Source organism: Triturus cristatus, chromosome 12, assembly GCF_964204655.1.
Source record: "Triturus cristatus chromosome 12, aTriCri1.1, whole genome shotgun sequence".
Classification (NCBI taxonomy): Eukaryota; Metazoa; Chordata; class Amphibia; order Caudata; family Salamandridae; genus Triturus; species Triturus cristatus.
The window spans coordinates 195,698,821-195,718,767 of NC_140595.1; the positions used below are offsets into that span (position 1 = coordinate 195,698,821).

The window sequence follows — 19,947 nt, forward strand, 5'->3', positions numbered from 1 at the left end:
ACAGCAGTGTGTCCGACAAATCTGTAGCTCAGAAGAGACGGCCCCATGTCCTGTACCAACAGCAAACAGACACCTTTGTTACTTGTGGCGCGTCGCTTTCTCTACCCCACCCAGAGCTCAACATAGCAAAGGATGCATTTTTTCTGGGTTGGGAGGCCACATGGGAGAGGTGGAAATCAGAGGGTTGTGATCTCCAGCGGAGCTCTAGCTACACATCAACCTATTTTAGCTCTGTACAATTTAGCTGGCTCTGAAAGCCTTCCTACCGACCATTTAAAAGGAGACTATTGCATGTTCGCCAGGACAACACGATCACCATGTGGTACTTTAGCAATCAAGGCAGAGTGGGTCCTAGATCCTGCTCCAGAAACACTTATTCCTTTAGAAGTGGCTATATCAGCAAGAATCTTTCCTGGTGTCCAGTCACCTGACAGGATCTCTGAATGCCAGAGCAGACAAGATGGACAGATGTCAGCGCTCTGACAACAAATGTAGTCATCATCCCAAGGTGAACCTGACCACTGGGTCTGTCCTGGTTGGATTTTTTCGCCGCAGCCAGGAATGAGCACTGTCAGTTTCCACCAGGAAGATTAGGAAAACCTTTCCACCTACGATGGACTGCTGGTATCCTGTGTGCTTTCCCACCAGCTCCTCACCTGCCTTGAAATCTAAGCAAAGTCAGGACAAACTGGGGCCATGCCATCTTGATAGCCCATATTTGGTCCAGAAGCATCTAATGCTAACACCTCCCCAATTTACATTACTTTTTATAGATTCTCTTTATACATACTTCAAGCGAGAGTACACGTGACAGAAACCGAGACTCAGATAGCAAGTGCTCATCTCTCTCATGAGAAAGAAACATCCCCATAAATGAATCAACATGGTGTCAGCTTTTGAGGTGATTTTAATAAAGTTGGCATACGTCCACCAGTTAGCCAGTTTTAGCACTAACTCCCCACCCATCCCAAGCCCTTCGCCCCACTAATGGCATTTCACATCTAGGAAGCTACCAGGTATCATCCTGCCATCGAAGAAACCTCCGAGCTCCCTAAGGGAGGTAGTAGCTCACACTTGAACAAGAAAGGACCCAACGATGAAGCATGCAATCCTCGTGGTGGAGGAGGGCTCTCCATCCTGTTCACGAGAAGTCCCATTTCACATTAGTCCTTAAAATAAGACTAAGGATATTTAGGCTTGTGTCAGGGAAAATGAGTGTTAGTGTACTATTATCAAAGTAAATTCTGATGTCAAAGGGGTTACTTTGTTTATATTAAGACAATCAACTTCTTCCAGAATAGTCCGGGGTCTTTTAATTGTGTTACTTCACCCCTTTCTAGGTCCAGTTACCCCCGTAAGTTCATATTTAAGTTTAACCCCAATTGCACACTTTGTGAAGCACATAAATGGCACTTAATTACCCTTTGTAAAGTACACACAAACCTTCAAACGTCCGGATTCTTTGACAAAAACATTTTTGCGAACAGCTCACTTTGCCCCTGCCATTATCTACCTCAGTTGTTTTCTCTTCTAGTTCTCACATTGCATCACGTGGTGATGACCATTGCAGTCTAACTTGACTTGTACATCTTTTTGAAGAGACTGCCTGTGCAATTTTGATCCTTTGTCGTATAACACCACTTTTCAGCAGCCCACTGTAAAATCCAAGTCAGCAACTAAATGACGCTTAATGTTCAGCCCTAGGGTTTATGTCAGACATAGCCACTCTCCACAACTCAAAGAATTGTGTATGTAGGGTAAGAGCAAGTTTGGACGCTGACTCCATTATCATGCCCTCCCCTTCCTTTGCCATTCACTAATACACAGGGAAATCGACCACTCCCATCATTGACTTTTAACCCTAAATCTTTACATTTTTCTTCTAACTTGCTCATTAAAGACGCTTAAGCTGCGGTATAATTCTTGCAGCACTTACCGTAGTGTCCTGTTTTGCTGCACAGTCTACAAGAAGCTTATGCTTTAAGTGAGGGAGAAGATGTGTAAATAACTCTGGGTTAGAATTTGTATTAAGGTTGCACAAGTGACCTTAAAAGCAGTGACAAAACCAACTGGTAGAGATCAACATTTTCCTAAGGAACCCGTCATAGTATCCTACTGGTCTAATGTACAAGATGACTTAGGATCTAAGTTAAAAATGTATGACTGTATCGTGTCAACAGATTGCATGCATAGTTGATCTCCAAGCATTTTTTGTAAAATCTCCCTGTTGATTGTGACACACAATTGATACAAACACCTAAAAACGCTTGGATTGCATTCTTTATCTAGCCTGATAGTCTAAAGACAGACGCGCCACCCTCATTGATATTGTTTCATCTTCACCATCACAGGTTTCCTTTAACCATCCTCTTCACCCCACAAAAGGAAGGGGACGCAAACTTCAATCTGCTGTGTGACGTGAAGAGCAAGTCTCAGCCGCTGAGTCTCAATGTCAAGGCGAATGGTTACCTCATGGATGTCAGCATGAAGTGTGAGGAGAATGATGGGTCCATCACTAACCTAAGTATGCACACAGTCAACTTGATTAACTTCAACCAGGTGAGAAAAACAATGTTTGTGGGAGTAGTTGTAGAGGGGGAAACAATGAATCATTAATTTGGGAATCATTTGTTTGTATGTTAAAGTGTGGCCAATTTTTGATAGAATAACAAGCATTAGCAAAGCCAATAGGTCTCGCCTATGTAAGAGTTATTGGCTTTGCCAATGTGTTTTAGCCATGTTGCGTATCAGAGTGGCTACTGATCAGCATAGCTAAAAGTTAGTTGTGCAGAGGAGAGTGGTGTGGAGTGTCGTAGAGTGGAATGGAGAAAGTGGAGTAGAGTGTAGTAGAGTGGAATGGCATAGAGTGTCAAGCATTGAAGTGGCATAGAGTGAAGACAAATTGAGTGGTGTAGAAGTAGAGTGGACTGGTGTAGAGTACATTGGCAATGAGTGTTGCAGAGTATGGAGTGCAGTGGCATAGAATTCAGCAGCGTACAATACAGCATCGTAAAATACTGGGGTGTAGATTAGAGTGTTACACAGTAGAGTGCAGTGGTGCAGAATGTAGTAGAGTGGCATAGAGTGCAGTAGTGTAGGGTGGTTCAGGGTAGAGTATAGTGCTGTAGAGTGCACTTGCATGGAGTAGAGTGGCGTAGAGTGCATTGGCAGTTTTCTAAACAATGTTTTGTTGAGAGGTGCACTCCTATTTCCTACTCCTATCTTTTCTTAAATGATAATTTTTTTGTGTACAAGCTAATCCATTGGTGCTGCACCGCTGTGTGTTCTGTCGACACATGCTACATAAACTACAACATATAACAAGTACGTGGACTTGAAATCAGTGTGCACTGTTCACTTAAACCAAATTCAATAATTTGTTAATCACAATATAAATCACAGTCTGCTTTTTTTCACTCTAAAGCATATATTTATTCATTAATTATTTTTGATGCATTGTATCAAGTACCATACTGTTAGTACCTCATTCTTATGCCTAACAAAAAAATCTTCTTTATAACATAAGTTGACCTGATACATATTTTGACATAAATGTACAATCATAACATTTTATGCACTACACAAAATATATATGTGTCCTGTTCCTTTTCATGCCCAATGCATTTCGGGACAGCAAGGTCCCTTCCTCAGGGGCATATCTGAAAACCCAAACAAAATGTAATCGTTGAAACATTTATAGAATACATGGAGTCACTCAAACGCCCAATAACCCTTTGTGTAATTTAATGGTTCACACAAACCATTATTATTATTCCCGACACTTGTTAGTACATCTCCACCTTATCAAATCAAGCCTGCATGTGTGAACTTCAATTGAGTTTATGATATTCATGCAAACTAATAGTCATGCCTTAGTGACCATTGTTACTCTAACTTTAATTTAAAACACCCAGTGTACGTCGTACTTATGTTTGAGTCTTTAAAGTCCTCTAACCAATCCTACCTTGTGAGATACCACTCTGTAGAAGTTCTGTGATTATAGCAAAGCCAATCAACCTAAATGAATCTGTAACCAACATTGATTAAAATGTAATTACACAATGAATACCTTTCATACAACAGATTGCCAATAACTACCAGACCACGCTATGCGTTATACTGCTCACCTTAAAAATAATCTTGAGTATTTTCTATGTTGTATCCAGCCTCATGTTCTCCCAATTCCTGTCTCTGAAAGTACCAAACAAAAACCCTAATTCGCAATAAACCTCACCATTCACCCGCATTCCTGTGCCTGTAACTTGCAGTAAGAAACCTGAAGAAAAGACCATCGTGTTGCCTGCCTACCGGTATAAGTGATGCTTACTATCCTCCCGAGTTGAACCTCATAGTACTGTAGAGTTTCCTCGTGTGCCCTGATACGCGTTGAAATGAGCCCACGGTAAAAGCAGGTAAGTCAGACTATGCACGTCCGAATTAACCATATCTAACCTGATAATAGCCGCCATCTTGGAAAGTCTGACTGATAGATAAAATACCAAAATACCGAAAGGGAAGTGTCTCAATCCGGGCTGGTAAATATGGAGTATCATCAAAAAACGTGATCAACCGAAGTGTACTGATAGTAAAATTTTAATCACTGGACCGCCATCATGATTCTAAAATAAATAATATTGCTGAATCACAAAACCAATAAAACTTGTTAAACTTCCAGTAATTATAATGAATGTACACCAATGTTAGTACTTATGGCTAGACCAACATACAATCCAATAAATGTTGATATGTTCCCATCCAATAATGTTCACAGCTTGCAGTGTAACCCCACACTGCCCCTAATTTGTAAACCGTGGATCTGCTCACATAGTGATGACAAAATTATATATGCGCTCCTGCGCTATACTGTCGCGAGCCTGCCCATCCACCGCAAATAAGCCAGTCGACGGAACATTCATACCCAAAAGGCGAACTGTCTCCTGCACTCATCCTGCCTAATCTATGCCATGTGTGCCCCTTGTGGCAAGGCATATGTAGGTAAAACGGAACGCAAGATAAAAATAAGACTGAGCATAAAAGGACAATAAGGACGAAGAACAAGACCTCCCATTTAGCCGTACATTGGCAAGAAGCAAATCATTAAATCTTGCAATTGAGATATCAAATTATTGAGACTGTAACAGTGATAACTGGAGTTGACAACAATAGGAGTCCGCTCCAACGTGAGATCTATTGGATCAAGCGATTGGACACATTATTACCAAAAGGTCTGAAAGACAGAATTTATGTTATGAGTTGTTTCATATGAATAATATTACCTATTGTACAGTCCTACCGTGATCCCTTTAATAACAGGAATTAGATCAGTTATGCAAGGTAATACATGCTTCAATCACCAGTCAATTGCTACATCCATAATATTGAGATAATGAAATACATTATAACACATTTATCACATTGTAAACTAAAAGAAATTGTTGAGGGTACTCTGACAATCACTCACTGACAACAGGATCTATAAGGTTTTTTCCGTTTCATATATAGTTTTCAACACCTATTTGGACCATGGCATAGATTAGGCAGGATGAGAGCAGAGGACATTTCGCCTTTTGGGTATGAATGTTCGTACAACTGGCTTATTGGAGGTGGATGAGCAGGCTCGCCTGACAGTATAGTGCAGCATCGCGAATATAATTTCGGCATCACTATGTGAGCAGATCCACGGTTTACAAATTATGGGCAGTATGGGGTTACACTGCATGCTGTGAACATTATTGGATAGGAACTTATCAACATTTATTGGATTGTATGTTGGTCTATTGTCTAGCCATAACTTCTAACATTGGTATACAGTCATTGTCATAACTGGTAGTTTAACAAGTTTTATTGGTTTCGTGATTCAGCAATATTATTTATTTCAGATTCATGATGGCAGTTGAGTGGTTAAAATGTAAAAATTTTATGATCAGTACACTTTGGTCGATCACGTTTTTTGATGATACTCCATATTTAATAGCCCGGATTGGGACATTTCCCTTTCGGTATTTTGGTATTTTATCTACTAGTCAGACTTTCCAAGATGGCGGCCATTATCAGGTAAGGTACAGTGACTTTGGACGTGCACAGTCCATCTTTACTATTTTTACCGCGTGCTCATTTCAACGCGTATCAGGGCACACAAGGCAACTCTGCAGTACTATGAGGTTCAACTCAGGAGGATAGTAAGCATCACTTATACCGGTAAGTAGGCAACGCCATGGTCTTTTCTTCAGGTTTCTTACTGCAAGGTACTAGCACAAGAAGGCGGGTGAACGGTGCTGTTTATGGTTAATTATGGTTTTTGTTTGGTACTTTCAGAGACAGGAATTGGGAGATCACGAGGCAACATACAACTTGTTACAGATTCATTTAGGTTGATTGGCTTTGCTATAATCACGAAACTTCTACCGAGTGGTATCTCACAAGGTAGGATTGGTAAGAGGACTTTAAAGACTCCAACATAAGTGTGACGTACACTGGGTGTTTTGAATTAAAGCTAGAGTAACAATTGTCACGAAGGCATAACTATTATTTTGCATGAATACCATAAACTCAATTGAAGTTCACACATGCAGGCTTGATTTGATAAGGTGGAGCATGCACTAAGAAGTGGTGTGAAGAATAATAATGTTTTGTGTGAGCCCTCAAAGTATACAAAGGGTTATTGGGTGTTTGAGTGACTCCATATCTTCTATAAATGTTTCAACCATTATCTTTTGTTTGGGTTTTCAGATTTGACCCTGAGGAAGGGACCTTGCTGTCCCGAAATGCATCAGTCATGAAAAGGAACAGGACACATATATATTTTGTGTAGTGCATAAAATGTTATGATTTTACATTTATGTCAAAATATGTATTAAGGCAACTTATGTTATAAATAAGATTTTTTTTGTTAGGAATAAGAATGAGGTACTAACAGTATGGTACTTAATACAATGCATCAAAAGTAATTAATGAATAAATAAATGCTTTAGAGTGAATAAAAGCAGACTTTGATTTATATTGTCATTAACACATTATTGAATTTGGTTTAAATGAACAGTGCACACTGCATTCAAGTCCAATTACTTGTTATATGTTGTAGAGTGCATTGCCACAGAATGCAGTGTTGCATAGTACAGTGGTGCAGAGTGCAGTGAAATTGAGTACAGTGCTGTAGAGTAAAGTGCACTAGTGTAGAGTGGAGTGGCATACAGTGGAGTGGCATAGAGTAGAGTGGACTAGTGTAGAGTGCATCGTTGCAGAGTGTTGCAGAGTGTCGTGGCGTAGAGTGCAGTGGCATAGAATTCAGCATTGTACAATGTAGTGATATAGATTAGAGTGCTGCATAGTAGTGGAGTGATGTAGAGCGCAGTGGCTTGGAGTGGTGCAGAGTAGACTGCAGTGGCGTTGAGTTCAGTGATGCAGAGTACAGTGGCATAAAGTGCATTGGCGTAGAGTGAAATTGCGCAGAGTAGAGTGGCAGAAAGTGCAGTGTTGCAGAACAGAGTGCAGTGGTTCAGTGTAGAGTGCAGTGATGTAGAGTAGATTGTTACAGTGTAGAATGTAGTGGGGTAGTGTGGAGTGGTGCAGGGTAGAGTGCAATTGTGTAGAGTGTAATTGCATAGAGTAAAGTGGTGTAGAGTGTAATTGCGTAGAGTAAACTGGTGTAGAGTGCAGTGACAGAGTGTAGTGGTGCAGAGTAGATTAGAGTGGCAAACCGTGGATTGGCGTGGAGTGGTCCATAGTAGAATGCATTGGTGTAGAGTGTATTGGCATAGAGTGCAGTGGCATAGAGTGGAGTTGTGCAGAGTGGAGTGCCTAGAGTGGAGTGGTGTAGAGTACAGAGGTGAAGAGTGCTGTGGTGTAGAGTGCATTGCCATAAAGTAGAGTGGTGCAGAGTAGAGAGGTGCAGAGTGGAGCGGCGTAGAGTGGAGTAGAATGCAGTGGTGCAGATTAAAGGGCAGTAGCGTAGAGTAGCCTGGCTTAGAATGGAGTATGCATGGTGTGGTAGCACACTGCCTTTACAGACAACACATTTTCAATTAAAATAATCTTTACATTAGCACACACATACAGGTTTACTAATAAAATTATGTAGAGCACAAATGATAATGTGTGGAAATGACATCACCGAGTGTATTTATTTGTTTTTATCATATTAAAGTATTTGTTTCATCACATTTCAGAATTACCAAGAAATGAGCTTCTTTTGTGCTTTCTAATTACTAATATGTTCTGAAATACTTGCACAGTTCATTTAAATGTTGTTTGTGCTAGAAAAAAACTCTTCCCTACCCCCAGTATCGAGCAAGATTGCCACGTCTCACTTAGAAGTCAGAGAAAGAAAGCTAAACATCAAGCTCCCTTCTAAGACAGAGTCTGACATTTGACCTCTGTCTCTGAATGCTCAGAAAATGTGAAAAGATAAGAACAAGCTTTACAGCCTGGTACAGAAGGAGCACTCGTGGAAGAATACAAGGAGAGGTAGTGTGAAAAGGCTTTGCTCCTTGGGAGGGACACACTCAAGCTGGACAGCCTCCCTAAAACAAATAAAACCAGCGAATGGAAAGCTGAAAATGTGAGTTACAAACCACAAAACCAATGATAAGCAACAGGCTGTATGCATTCCCAGGGAAGCTTTCTGAATGTCCCCAAGATGTCTTTTGGAAACCAGACAGCTGCGCTGTTTGGTAGGCTTAGACTTAAAAATCACTACCACAAACATAGGACCTTATTTAGATCTCAGCGGATGGAATACTCCATCACAAAAGTGACAGATATCCAGTCCGCCGTATTATGATCTCCATAGAATATAATGGGATCGTAATATGGCGGACAGGTTATCTGTCATGTTTGTGACAGAGTATTCCCCTCCACCAAGGTCTAAATCAGACTCTGAGTCTTTGTGTCAAATAACAAGTAAGTTTTAGGGCAGTTGAGAATCGAGTTTGTCACCTAATACCTTAAATCATACTTTGCAGCACTTCAGTTTGCTCTATTATAAGGAAGCAACTCACACAGACCTATAGTGAGTGTCCTGGCAGAATCAAAGTTAAGACTTAAAAGTTGGTAAAGTTAGTGCACTTTCAGCTTTTTTACTAATATTCCAAAAATGTGAAGAATACATGTGTTATTGTTATAAGAGCAAACATTGATGACTTGTTTACTTTCTCAATAAATTATGCTCCTTTACAGACCTTCGTCCCTCTGTCTGCGCAGATGATTGTGTAACATGTTCTTCCTCTGCTTCATTACCGCTCTATAGGTGGAAATTAATGAGCTGGTTACACGACAGTTGCACATCATAAACAATGGGAAATTCAGCTTCAGTTTCACTTGTGAGATCTCTGCCCCCAAATCGCTGCTTCCTTTTCTGAAGATGGCTCCCGAGACTGGCAGTGTGGAGAGTGGGCAGCGTACAATCTCCACCCTCACCTTCAACCCCACCAGAAGGTGCATACTAAGGGATTCCAAGCTTCTGATAAAGGTACTACATTCCTCCATGAGGCTGGGACACTCCACCTCCGCACTGATAATGCATTCTGTGTAGAGAGTGTGTGTGTGTGAGGGCTGGCACTTCAGTGGCAGAGACGCTTTAAGGCATGGGCAAAGTGGCTCTGCCTAAGGTCCCAGCCTTTCAGGGGGGCCCCGATAGAGCCTGCTCTGTTCTGTAGTGTCCTGCCCTGATGCCCTTGAGTAATTCTTAAACAGATTGTTTTAAATACCCTTTTCCTCTCATTTACTTGCAATGTGGGTTATGTGTGAGAGTCTACTGCAGACAGTTTACAGACAAATGTTGTGTTTCATGCAACACCCATTAACAAAGTTTCTTTTAGATCATTATTTGCAGTAAAAATACTGATCTGCTGTTTTACAATATTGTAAACATCACTATCCCTGAATATTAGATGTAAACACATTTAGAATTTGGACAAGTGTGCCTGTGCACTGTCAGTGACCTGGCCATAGAGGGCATGGAAAGAAATGCTGTACCTGGATCATAAATTCAAAGCGGTTCCGAACAGGGACCCCCCAAATATGTTTAAATCCCTTAAGATGTCCTTGTTCAATGGAAAGGTCAGAGTTAAGTGCTAATGATAAGACAGTCATTAATTTCTCTCACTGTTGGAGGGTGATTCGTTTCTGTAACACCACCAGTAACTATAGCCAGAGCCCAGATATGGCAGCTATGACTTGTTGAACAATTAAATAGCCAAACTATTTTGTCTCCCTAGGTACTCTAAAAAGTGAGGAAGGAAGTATTGGGTGTGTTTTGGGACCTTTTGATAGTGTGTGTGGAAACTGTTGGGCTGTAGCCTGTTTTTTGATTATAGTGAAGTTAAAGGTTTGTGAAAAGATTCCAGAAGAATAATAACAAGAGGTGCAATTGTCATTACTTGTCCAACTAAAGCTCCCCACCGTCCCCGCCCCGAGGCACAGAGCGCAGACGGTAGGGGAATGGATCTGCGCTGAAAACCCCGACTCGCTACTAAGTTCATCCATGAAAACCCCTGGTTCACTCTGTGCAAGTAGCATTCCTCTCATGTGAGTTTGGAAAGGCAGGGCGAAACCTCCAAACGCTACTGCAGTTAACTTCTACCAGTTCCATTTCAGCCCCGCTCCATAACAATATGGAATTGCTTCCATAAGCAAAGTAATACAACGAGACTAATAATATGTAACATCTATAGTGTTCTCACCAAATCACTTTACATTAAAAATGATGCATAAATTATTATTAAACAAACAACATTTGAAATCATTTTAAGTCGACCTTGCTGGGGCTAGGAAGGGCTGAATTCTGGTTGGAGCTGGAAAACATTACAAAACTGGGTGTTGAATCAATCGATAATCTGTACTGGGATTGAAGCCAATAGACCAGCGTAATGAGCTTCTCGTGACACTTCAGAGGCCTCCTTTCTTCAGTGTAGAATATTTGAAGCAGGCGGGTCACGCAAGCCCTGTGGCGAACAGGGGCTCCAACCAACCTTTCAGGGACCCCCATTCAGCCCATGGCCAATGGACATCTGTGAGATATGGTTACTATATACTTAAAATTCATACGGCTTTCGGAAATTCTGAAGGCACAGTTATAACCGTGAGTTAATTCGGACTTTTAACACCACAGGTTAGGGTGCGCCTTAGCGTGCACATACCGCCGTGGGGTCTGGTCCTGACGAATGCCTCGCTAAGAGCGAAACATGTTGACCATACAATTTCTTTCACACTAGGATGTTTCTGGCTAATTTAACCAGTTGTTGAACATCCACCACACTTGTTTTTACTTGTGCCTAGTTTTCCACCCAAAAAACTTTTGGGCTAAAACCAAGGCATTATTAAACCACTTTTCACTCACCTTTTGTACACTCACATCACAAATAAACCAGCTCCGCTGTAGTCAGGAGTCGTAGCACACCAGGGAGGCACTCGGCCTCTCTTTTGGTAACCCAATGATGAAGCATGTCACCAATCAGGTTGCTGAGTGAGGGTTCTTTTAAAAAACAAGAGTGACTTCTCTTGCTGGCTTTTCTTTTGTTGGCTGCACTCTTCTGTTGTTTATTTGATCTTTCATAGATACACATGCTAAATTTTTCCCTGTTGCCAAACTGGGAACCTGGGAAACATTTGATTTACAGGACATTTTGAAATATATTTTTGTAAGTAAGAAGGGTTAATTAGAAGGTGAATACTCTTAGGCAATATCATATAATCATACATATGTATTTCACCAATCATCTATGCAACTGAATGACCATTAGGTGGAATTAAATGGGGGGTTAAATGTATGTATATTTTAGGAGGTCCCAGGATGTTTTGCCTCATTCATACCTCTTTTCTAGCGCAGAGACAGGTTTAAACCGCTCTCTTGCCCGTATTTTGAAGCCAAAAGAGGAAACATAATGATGGAGACTGTTATGATGAATGCTAACAACCGTCCTAGGTAAGAGATCCTGCTTTCTGCGGGCGAAAACTCTGCCTGAAAGACTAGGCCATTATAGAATAATCGGGTAACCCAATAATCGTCACCAGACCTGGGTACAATGCGGGAATGAAAAAATTGGTCTGTGACTGCTTAAAGGAGAACTAAATTCCAATCTATCTAGTGTGTGTTGCAATCACAGTCTAAACTAGTACTTAATATCATGTAGAGAGACCACTACGTTCCATGGTAGCGAGATCAGAGTTCAAAATATACAATGAATGTAAAAGAAGGAAAAGCGCCAAAAGAAATTCAGTTGAAGTATATTTTTTCCATATACTTGAGATTAATCACAATTCATGCATTTGACACAAGGTTGCATTAAGGAAAAAGGGGGGGAATGAGCGTGCTCGTGATGGATGGGTGTAGGTGAAAATCACAGGTTGAAGAGTACAGTATTTTGATAATTATAAGACCAAACTGGTAAGAAAGACTAGTAGTAAGAGACCTGTCCTTGCGAAAGGTTATTTCATAACATTTTATACAATTTTTAAGGCGTCAATGCATTTTCAAAAAAGTGGGGGATGAATGCGGTACAGGCCTCGTGTGGGTGGAGAGCGTCGACGTTTCGACTCGACTGGTGCATGGAGGGTGATTGGGACATCTGGTGCGAGTCTTCTTCAGGACGGAATGGGGCAACCTATTCCTGGTGCCGCGCAGGCATCACAGGTGTATCAAGGACAAACGATTTGGTCCAAGCCGGGCCGGTAATTTTCCCTAGTCAAAGGTGAATTCCACTTGAGCTGACCGTTCTTGAGAAGTCCTCAAAGGTAGAGAATACCATAGTGCTGGGCAGCCATGGTTATGCAAATTCCGAGTGAATCGGGGGAATCTTAATTGAAGAACGGGCGCCGAGTGCCTTGCGGTAGGTTTTGAACCCGGCAGGACGACTACCACGAGGGACAAGACGCCCGTTCTTCAATTAAGATTCCCCCGATTCACTCGCGATTCACTGAAGAAGACTCGCAGGCCTGTACCACATTCATCACCCACTTTTTTGGAAATGCATTGACACATTAAAAATTGTATAACATTTTATAAAATAACCTTTCACAAAGACAGGTCTCTTAATACTGGTCTTTCTTACCAGTTTGGTCTTGTAATTATCAAAATACTGTACTCTTCAACCTGTGATTTTCACCTACACCCATCCATCACAAGCATGCCCATTCCCCCCTTTTTCCTTTATGCAACCTTGTATCAAATGCATGAATTGTGATTAATCTCAAGTATATGGAATAAATATACTTCAACTGAATTTCTTTTGGCCCTTTTCCTTGTTTTACATTCACTGTATATTTTGAACTCTGATCTCGCTATGGAACGAGGTGGTCTCTCTACATTATATTAAGTACTAGTTTTGACTGTGATTGCAACACACAATAGATAGATTGAAAGTTTAGGCCAACATGAGGAATTACAGTGGAAATCAGACTTGAAATTACAGTTTCGTGCGGTATTTCCTCATTTCTACAGCATTGGATCTTCCATAGATTCACATGCTTCAATTGTTCCCTGTCGCCAGATTAGGAACCCTTGGTAGAGGGTTCCCAGTCTGGAGACATGGGATATTTCAAGCACAGGACTGTATGAAAGATACCAATGCTGGAGAATTGGAGTTACCAATAAGTAACTTTTTAACTTTTCATTTTCAACACCTTTATCAGTCCTCCTCCTCTCGCAGAGAGATCAGGTTGTACCATGAATGTGAAAGGAGCTCTTTAGTACTATGTTAATAAATAGTTCTTTATCAGTTATAGAGGCAACCCCCCAAGTTTATGTACCTATAATAAGTCCACAGGCAGATGTTAGTCATGTATTGGCATATATTTTCAGGAGGCCAACAAGCCACACCCATAAAGGCTTCTCATTGGGAAACATTGCTATTAATGGCATGCAGACAGCCACGTGGAGATAAGTTGATACCTATGCATGGCACTCCTCTTAATTTTACTCCATAACAGACACACAAGTGGTAAGTCTTTTTTTTCAGAAATGGGGCCACCATATCCAACTCCTCATGGACCACTATCCGGCCCAGCGCCTGGGATACCAAGATGCATAAAAGATATGTTTGCAAATTTTACCAGGTTGTGCTCCTTACCTCAACACTTTTTCTGACCTCAGACCACAAGGCACTTACCACCCTTCCTATGTCATACGAAACAAATTCACAACAGAACCCTGCATTAATATTAATCCTCGCAAACGCCTTGAAAAAGGTCGAGGCAAACTTAGCTTGAGCAAAATACAAATATTCTGAGGATATCTGTCCTCCCGTGTTGTGAATCATGATACGATTAATGAAATGCACTAATTAGCTTAAAAGCGAAGACATAATTAATTGAAGAAGACATTGTTTGTTATTTGAATTTGACTCGGAGAGAGCTATAATACAGCGTAATACTAGTAAGTTTTCATGTATCTCTGCAGCAGGTTAGTCCTCACAGAGGCATAATATCGCCCATGATGCTCATTTTATATCTCTAATATCATTTTGACAGTTCTGGCTCTCCTGATGACTATAGACCATAAGCATCACACATTTCGAATTTAAATTTGGTGTCATAGTGGAGCCATGATAAGATCTAAGTTATGTGTTTTATTGTCAAAATGCCTCTTACCCAAGACTAGGAGGGCAGCTTGGCCTGGGGCAAAGCTCAGAAAGAAAACAAGTTACTTACCTGTAACTTTGGTTCTCCAGTATTGGTAACTTTCAGAGATTCCCATTGCTTGTATCTTTCCCCGTCATCGAGATGGGAGTCCCCGGTAATAAAAAATACCATAGAGATAGGTACAAAAGAAGAAAAAAGGCCTAGGCCTCATCTCATTTTGTAGCATATCCACCTCTTTTTGTAAAAGAGACCAAATGAAATGACAAACCAATCAGAACAGCCTCACCCCATAGAACCTTCCTGAGAGAGCCTCAGAGCCTCAGATTTTCGTAGCCGTTGTGTAACAGTATCACAGAATATGCTGAAGGCTGAGCTTTCCCAGGGGAGGAGGGCGGTCGCATGGGAATCTATGAAAATTACCAATACTGGAGAACCAAAGTTACAGGTAAGTAACTTGTTTTCTTACTCCAGTATTGGAACTTTCATAGATTCACATTGCTTGTATCAGAATAGCTAGCGGTAAGAACATGCACATTTTGTGTAATAATACATCGTTGACACCTTGCGAAATGCATACAGTCATTAAAGCCACAAGGTATCAAAAAAGTAGCCAGTGAATAACATGAATTACAAAATGTGCTAATAACCAATAAAAGGAAGGAGGGTTAGAAGGGAAAGATCACCACTTATTGGAAGAGGTTCCTCAGGACTGCTTGTCCCACTACAGCGTCACTACTCGTGGAGGAGTCTAAGCAGTAATGCTTCGTGAAAGTATGGGCACTGCTCCATGTTGCTGCCCTGTAGATGTTTTTAATAGGCACACCTGAGAAGAGAGCCGTCAAAGAAGAAATGGATCTCATAGAGTGCGCCCGGACACGCCCTTCTAGGGGCCTGCCGGCTGCTTGGTGACAGTACTGGATCGCGATGGCAATCCATCGTGCAACCCCTTGCTTTGACAGGGGGAAACCCTTGCGAGGGGCACTGAACGCAACAAAGAGTTGTGTAGATCTTCTGAAGTCCTTGGTGCGCTGGAGATAGAACTTCAGACACCTTTGAATATCCAAAGAGTGAAGAGCCCGTTCCGCTGGAGTAGTAGGTCGAGGAAAAAAGGATTTAAGGATGACCGTTTCATTCAGATGAAAGTCAGAAGGAACCTTTGGGATAAATTTGGGATTAGTCCTCAGAATCAGTGTCCATTTTAAACTGCAAGAACGGATCCTTGATCGTGAGAGCGTGTAGTTCACCCACCCTCCTAGCTGATGTTAGAGCGAGGAGGAGGGCCACTTTCCATGAGAGGAATTTAATGTCCGCCCTATGAATTGGCTCAAAGGGTGGCCTCATGAGTTGATTAAGGACCAGGTTGAGCTGCCACAGAGGTGGTGGAGGTCTAACAGGTGGAAGATCCCTAAAAAGTCCTTTTAAAAATTGCTTCATGATTCTCGCCGACCAGAGGAAAGGTCCAGAAGAAGTCCGTCTGAATCTAGAGATAGCTGCCAGGTGCACCTGGATAGAAGAATGAGCGAGACCTGACTCAGCCAAAGTCAAAATGTATGGTAAAATTTGATGAGGAGCAGAGGAATAAGGATGAATGTTCTCCTGTTGGCACCACAAGCAGAAACGCTTCCATTTCAAGCAATAGGTTTTATTCGTACTTGGTGCAGGGGCCTGAGCTAGCACCTCTCTACATTCTTGTGAGATATTTAGGCTTTGAAATAAATCTCTGTGCTCAGGAGCCATGCTGTTAACTGAAGCGATCTCGGATCCGGATGGACCACTTGGCCCTGGGACATCGTCAACAGAGAGGGAATTGGGTGCAGATGAATTGAATGATCCCGGGAGAGCAGGAGAAGCTCCGTAAACCACGCCGGGGCCACCAGTATCATCTTGCAGGGTTCCGCTTTGAGCTTCTTGAGAAGCCTTGGAATTAGAGGGATCAGAGGAAAAGCGTAAAGAAAGGCACCTAACCACGCCATCGAAAGCGCATTCCCCAATGATCCTTGATGGTGTTCCCTGCTTGCGTAGAATCGACATTTCCTGTTCTCTGGGGTGGCAAACAGATCTATGGACAGAGTGCCCCAGAGAGAGAAAACCCTGTCCAGAGTGCGATTGTCCAGTTCCCACTCGTGGCTCACCGATTTGAGATGACTTAGAGTATCCGCTGTCTTGTTGAGGGCACCTGGAAGATGCTCCGCCAAAAGAGAGATCTGATGTTGGATACTCCACTCCCAAAGCTCCTGAGCCTCCTGGGATAGCGGACGAGACCTTGTTCCTCCCTGTTTGTTAACATAGTGCATAGCAGTTGTGTTGTCCATACGGACTAGGACGGTGGACCCTCTGATCCGCGGAAGGAAGCTTGTAAAGCCAGACGAATCGCCCTGAGCTCCAACAGATTGATGTAGAGAATGTGGTGCTCGGGCTGCCAGCGACTGCTCACCTGAAGATCTTGTAATACCGCTCCCCAGCCTTCTAGAGAGATGTCTGTTGTAAGAATTAGAGGAGCCGGGGTGACCGTGAAGGTGAGGCCCTGAGAGATATTGTGTCTGATCGTCCACCAGTTACCATTATTTTTTCGTCGAAAGAGCCTTCTGCTTGGCGCCATTGCAACTCCAGTTGTTCTTGAAGAGGGCGCATTTGCTGCTTGCAATGCGGAATTAAGGGAATGCAGGAGGTGATCGATCCCAGAAGGGATTTGTATAGGCGAACTGAAAGTGACCGTCGTCTTTGGAACCAACGGGCAGAGGCCATCAGATTTGCCTACCGTTCCTCCGATGGAAACGCTTTGCAACAAGTCGTGTCCAGAATAGCACCTAGGAACTTGGCCGATGTGGACGGGCACAGGGCTGACTTTTCCCTGTTGAGCTGAAGTCCCAGATGCCTAAAGAGGTGAGTGCAAGTTTTGACTGCTTCTGAAGCTACTCGGGAAGACGGTGCCATTATCAACCAGTCTGAAAGACAGTACCTTGAACTGAAAGTGGCTCTTGGCTACTGTAAATCGTAAAAACTTCCTGTGGGCCGGGTGAATGGGAACATGGAAGTATGCGTCCTCGAGATCCAGGGTGGCCATGTAATCTCCTGGATTGAGGAGACGCAAAATGTCCTGTAGGGATACCATCCGAAAGGAGAGCTTTATGAAATTGGGCGCCATTTTTCTACGGTCTATTGAACAAGGAAGAACCGGGAATAGAATCCCTTGCCCCGTTGGGATAGAGGCACCGGCTCTATAGCTCCCTTGAGGAGAAGTTGGTGGGCCTCTAGACGTAGAAGATGTAGATGTTTGGATTCGGTGGCGCGAGGTGCTCTGGATGGTGGATGGTGTTGAAACTCCAGTGTATGTCCTGACAAGGCGATATTTAGAACCCACCGGTCTGATGTTATGAGTTGGAAGTGTTGTGTTATCCTGCCCCCCACTGGTGTAACAGGGTACAAAGGACCAGTTGGAAGAGCCTGGTAGCCGCTATTGGTGCTTAGAGGAATCCCTCCCCTGGCGTCCTTGTCGTCCTCTAGTTGATGGTCGAGAGAAAGACGATGATTGGCTCTGACACTGCGAAGGGTGCGAGTAGGAGGAATAGCACTGCTGTTGGCATCTACCTCTGTATGGTGTGGTGTGGCTCACTGGTTAGAGGCAGCAGACCTGGAAGCAGAGGACTGCCCGGGACCAGGGTTCAATTCCAGACGCGGCAGGGTCGTGGACCAGGGCCAGTGGACTCGATAATTCTCGCCTCGGTGCCTACTCTAACCAGGGATCACACTCGGCAACTCTGGGCATTAGCTTGCCTCATCTCCACAACGGCCCCCCACATTCGCCGGGGATGCCTGGTTTCACCTTGGAGATACCCAGGAGGGACCATCTCACAGGGATAGCCAGGACGGGTTCCCCAGCGGTCTACAGCGCCAGGACGCCTCAGGGCAGCAGTGCGCTTTACAAGACACATACATTTACATTTACATGTATGAAGACAATCCCCTTCCTCTCGCTCCACGGAAAGAAACCTTGCGGTATTGCAAAGTCCCAAGGGACTTAGCCGTCTCCGTGTCCTTCTTTATGTCCTGCAGCGCGTCGTCAATGTGCTTTCTAAATAGCATCTCACCATCGAACGGAAGATCCAGGATTTTGTTTTGGACCTCCGGACGAAACCAAGTGGCCCGAAGCCAGCCTTGCCGCGAAGAACTGCCGCTCCTGCGAGAGAGCGGAAAGCAGTAGTAGCAATGTATATTGCACAATCTATTATCTCAGAGAATGAGCGTTCTACCTCCTGCAAAATCTTTTTTGCCTCAGTCTTTGCTTCATCAGGTAGCTGGTTTAAATACGGGGATAGATCGCACGACATCTGGCGATCATATCGTCCCAGAATAGCCAAAGCATTGGCCGCCCTGACCAGGAGGCTGGACATGGAAGAAAACCTCTTGCCGATATTATCTAGTCGTCTTCCCTCCTTATCAGGTGGCGTGGTAAGAGGTGCCGCCGGATTTTTAGATTTTCTTTGGGCCGCCTGCGAGATTAGAGTCCGGCTTCGGCTGGCTGACCAGACAAGCGTGCTGTCTTCCGGAGCTTTGTATTTCTTCTCTCGACGCGTAAGAACAGGCATGACCGTTGCTGGAGACTTCATGACCTCTATTCCCTCATCCCAGACATGGCCCACTATAGGGATAGAGCGAACAGACTTCTTAAAAGGTTCTTTGAAGTCGTAGAGAAAACATTCTGATTGTACCAATGGAACTGGTAAATCAAAACGTTTAGACGCCCTCTCCATTAGATTGTGGAAGCCTCCGATATCAGCTGGAGGAGAATCCGCTGGATCAGGAGTTGGAGAGGCGGGATCCGGAATAATGTAATCATCCCATTCCCTGTCCGGAACTGGGATTGACATAGTGCCCTGGTCATCATCCGATGAGTCCTCTTTAACAGTGACCACATTCTGTCGCGGTTCAGATAGCTCCTGTACCTGAGGTTGAGGGAGCTGAGGTGGAACTGGAGAAGCCGGATGAGCTGGAGGCTGAGTTGGACGCATTTGTTCTGTCTCTTGGGCCGAGTACTGAGACGGAAACCGTCTTCTATAATCCGACAGCATGAATTGGAGGTCTGTAATGAGTGAAGATAGTACACAGACCATGTCCGGCTGATACTGAGCCTGAGACCTAGATTGCGGCACATATTGGTGTTGTTGTTGATGTTGCTCCATATAATAGTCCTCAGAGTCCGAGTCCTGAAATTTTACATGCAGTTGTGATGGACTATCTGCATCCCCATAAGGACCGTCATCATCCTCAGAAGGCTCCTCTTCCAAAAGGAGTGCAGGAGGCAGAGGTGTTACTTTCCTTCGGGTAAGTCAGTTCCGGGGTAATGCGGCGCCTCCTTATAGAAATAGATACATT

General features: G+C 43.2%; 1 protein-coding gene across 1 annotated transcript in view; it reads left to right on the plus strand.

The window, feature by feature from the left end:
- Positions 1–19,947, plus strand: part of HYDIN (HYDIN axonemal central pair apparatus protein) — a 2,467,744-nt gene that overhangs the window by 2,214,439 nt on the left and 233,358 nt on the right. Inside the window, exons 74-75 of the mRNA XM_085640020.1 lie at positions 2,352–2,559; positions 9,245–9,466. Coding sequence (XP_085496146.1) covers positions 2,352–2,559; positions 9,245–9,466 — 430 coding nt within the window. The remainder of the gene's footprint in view (positions 1–2,351; positions 2,560–9,244; positions 9,467–19,947) is intronic.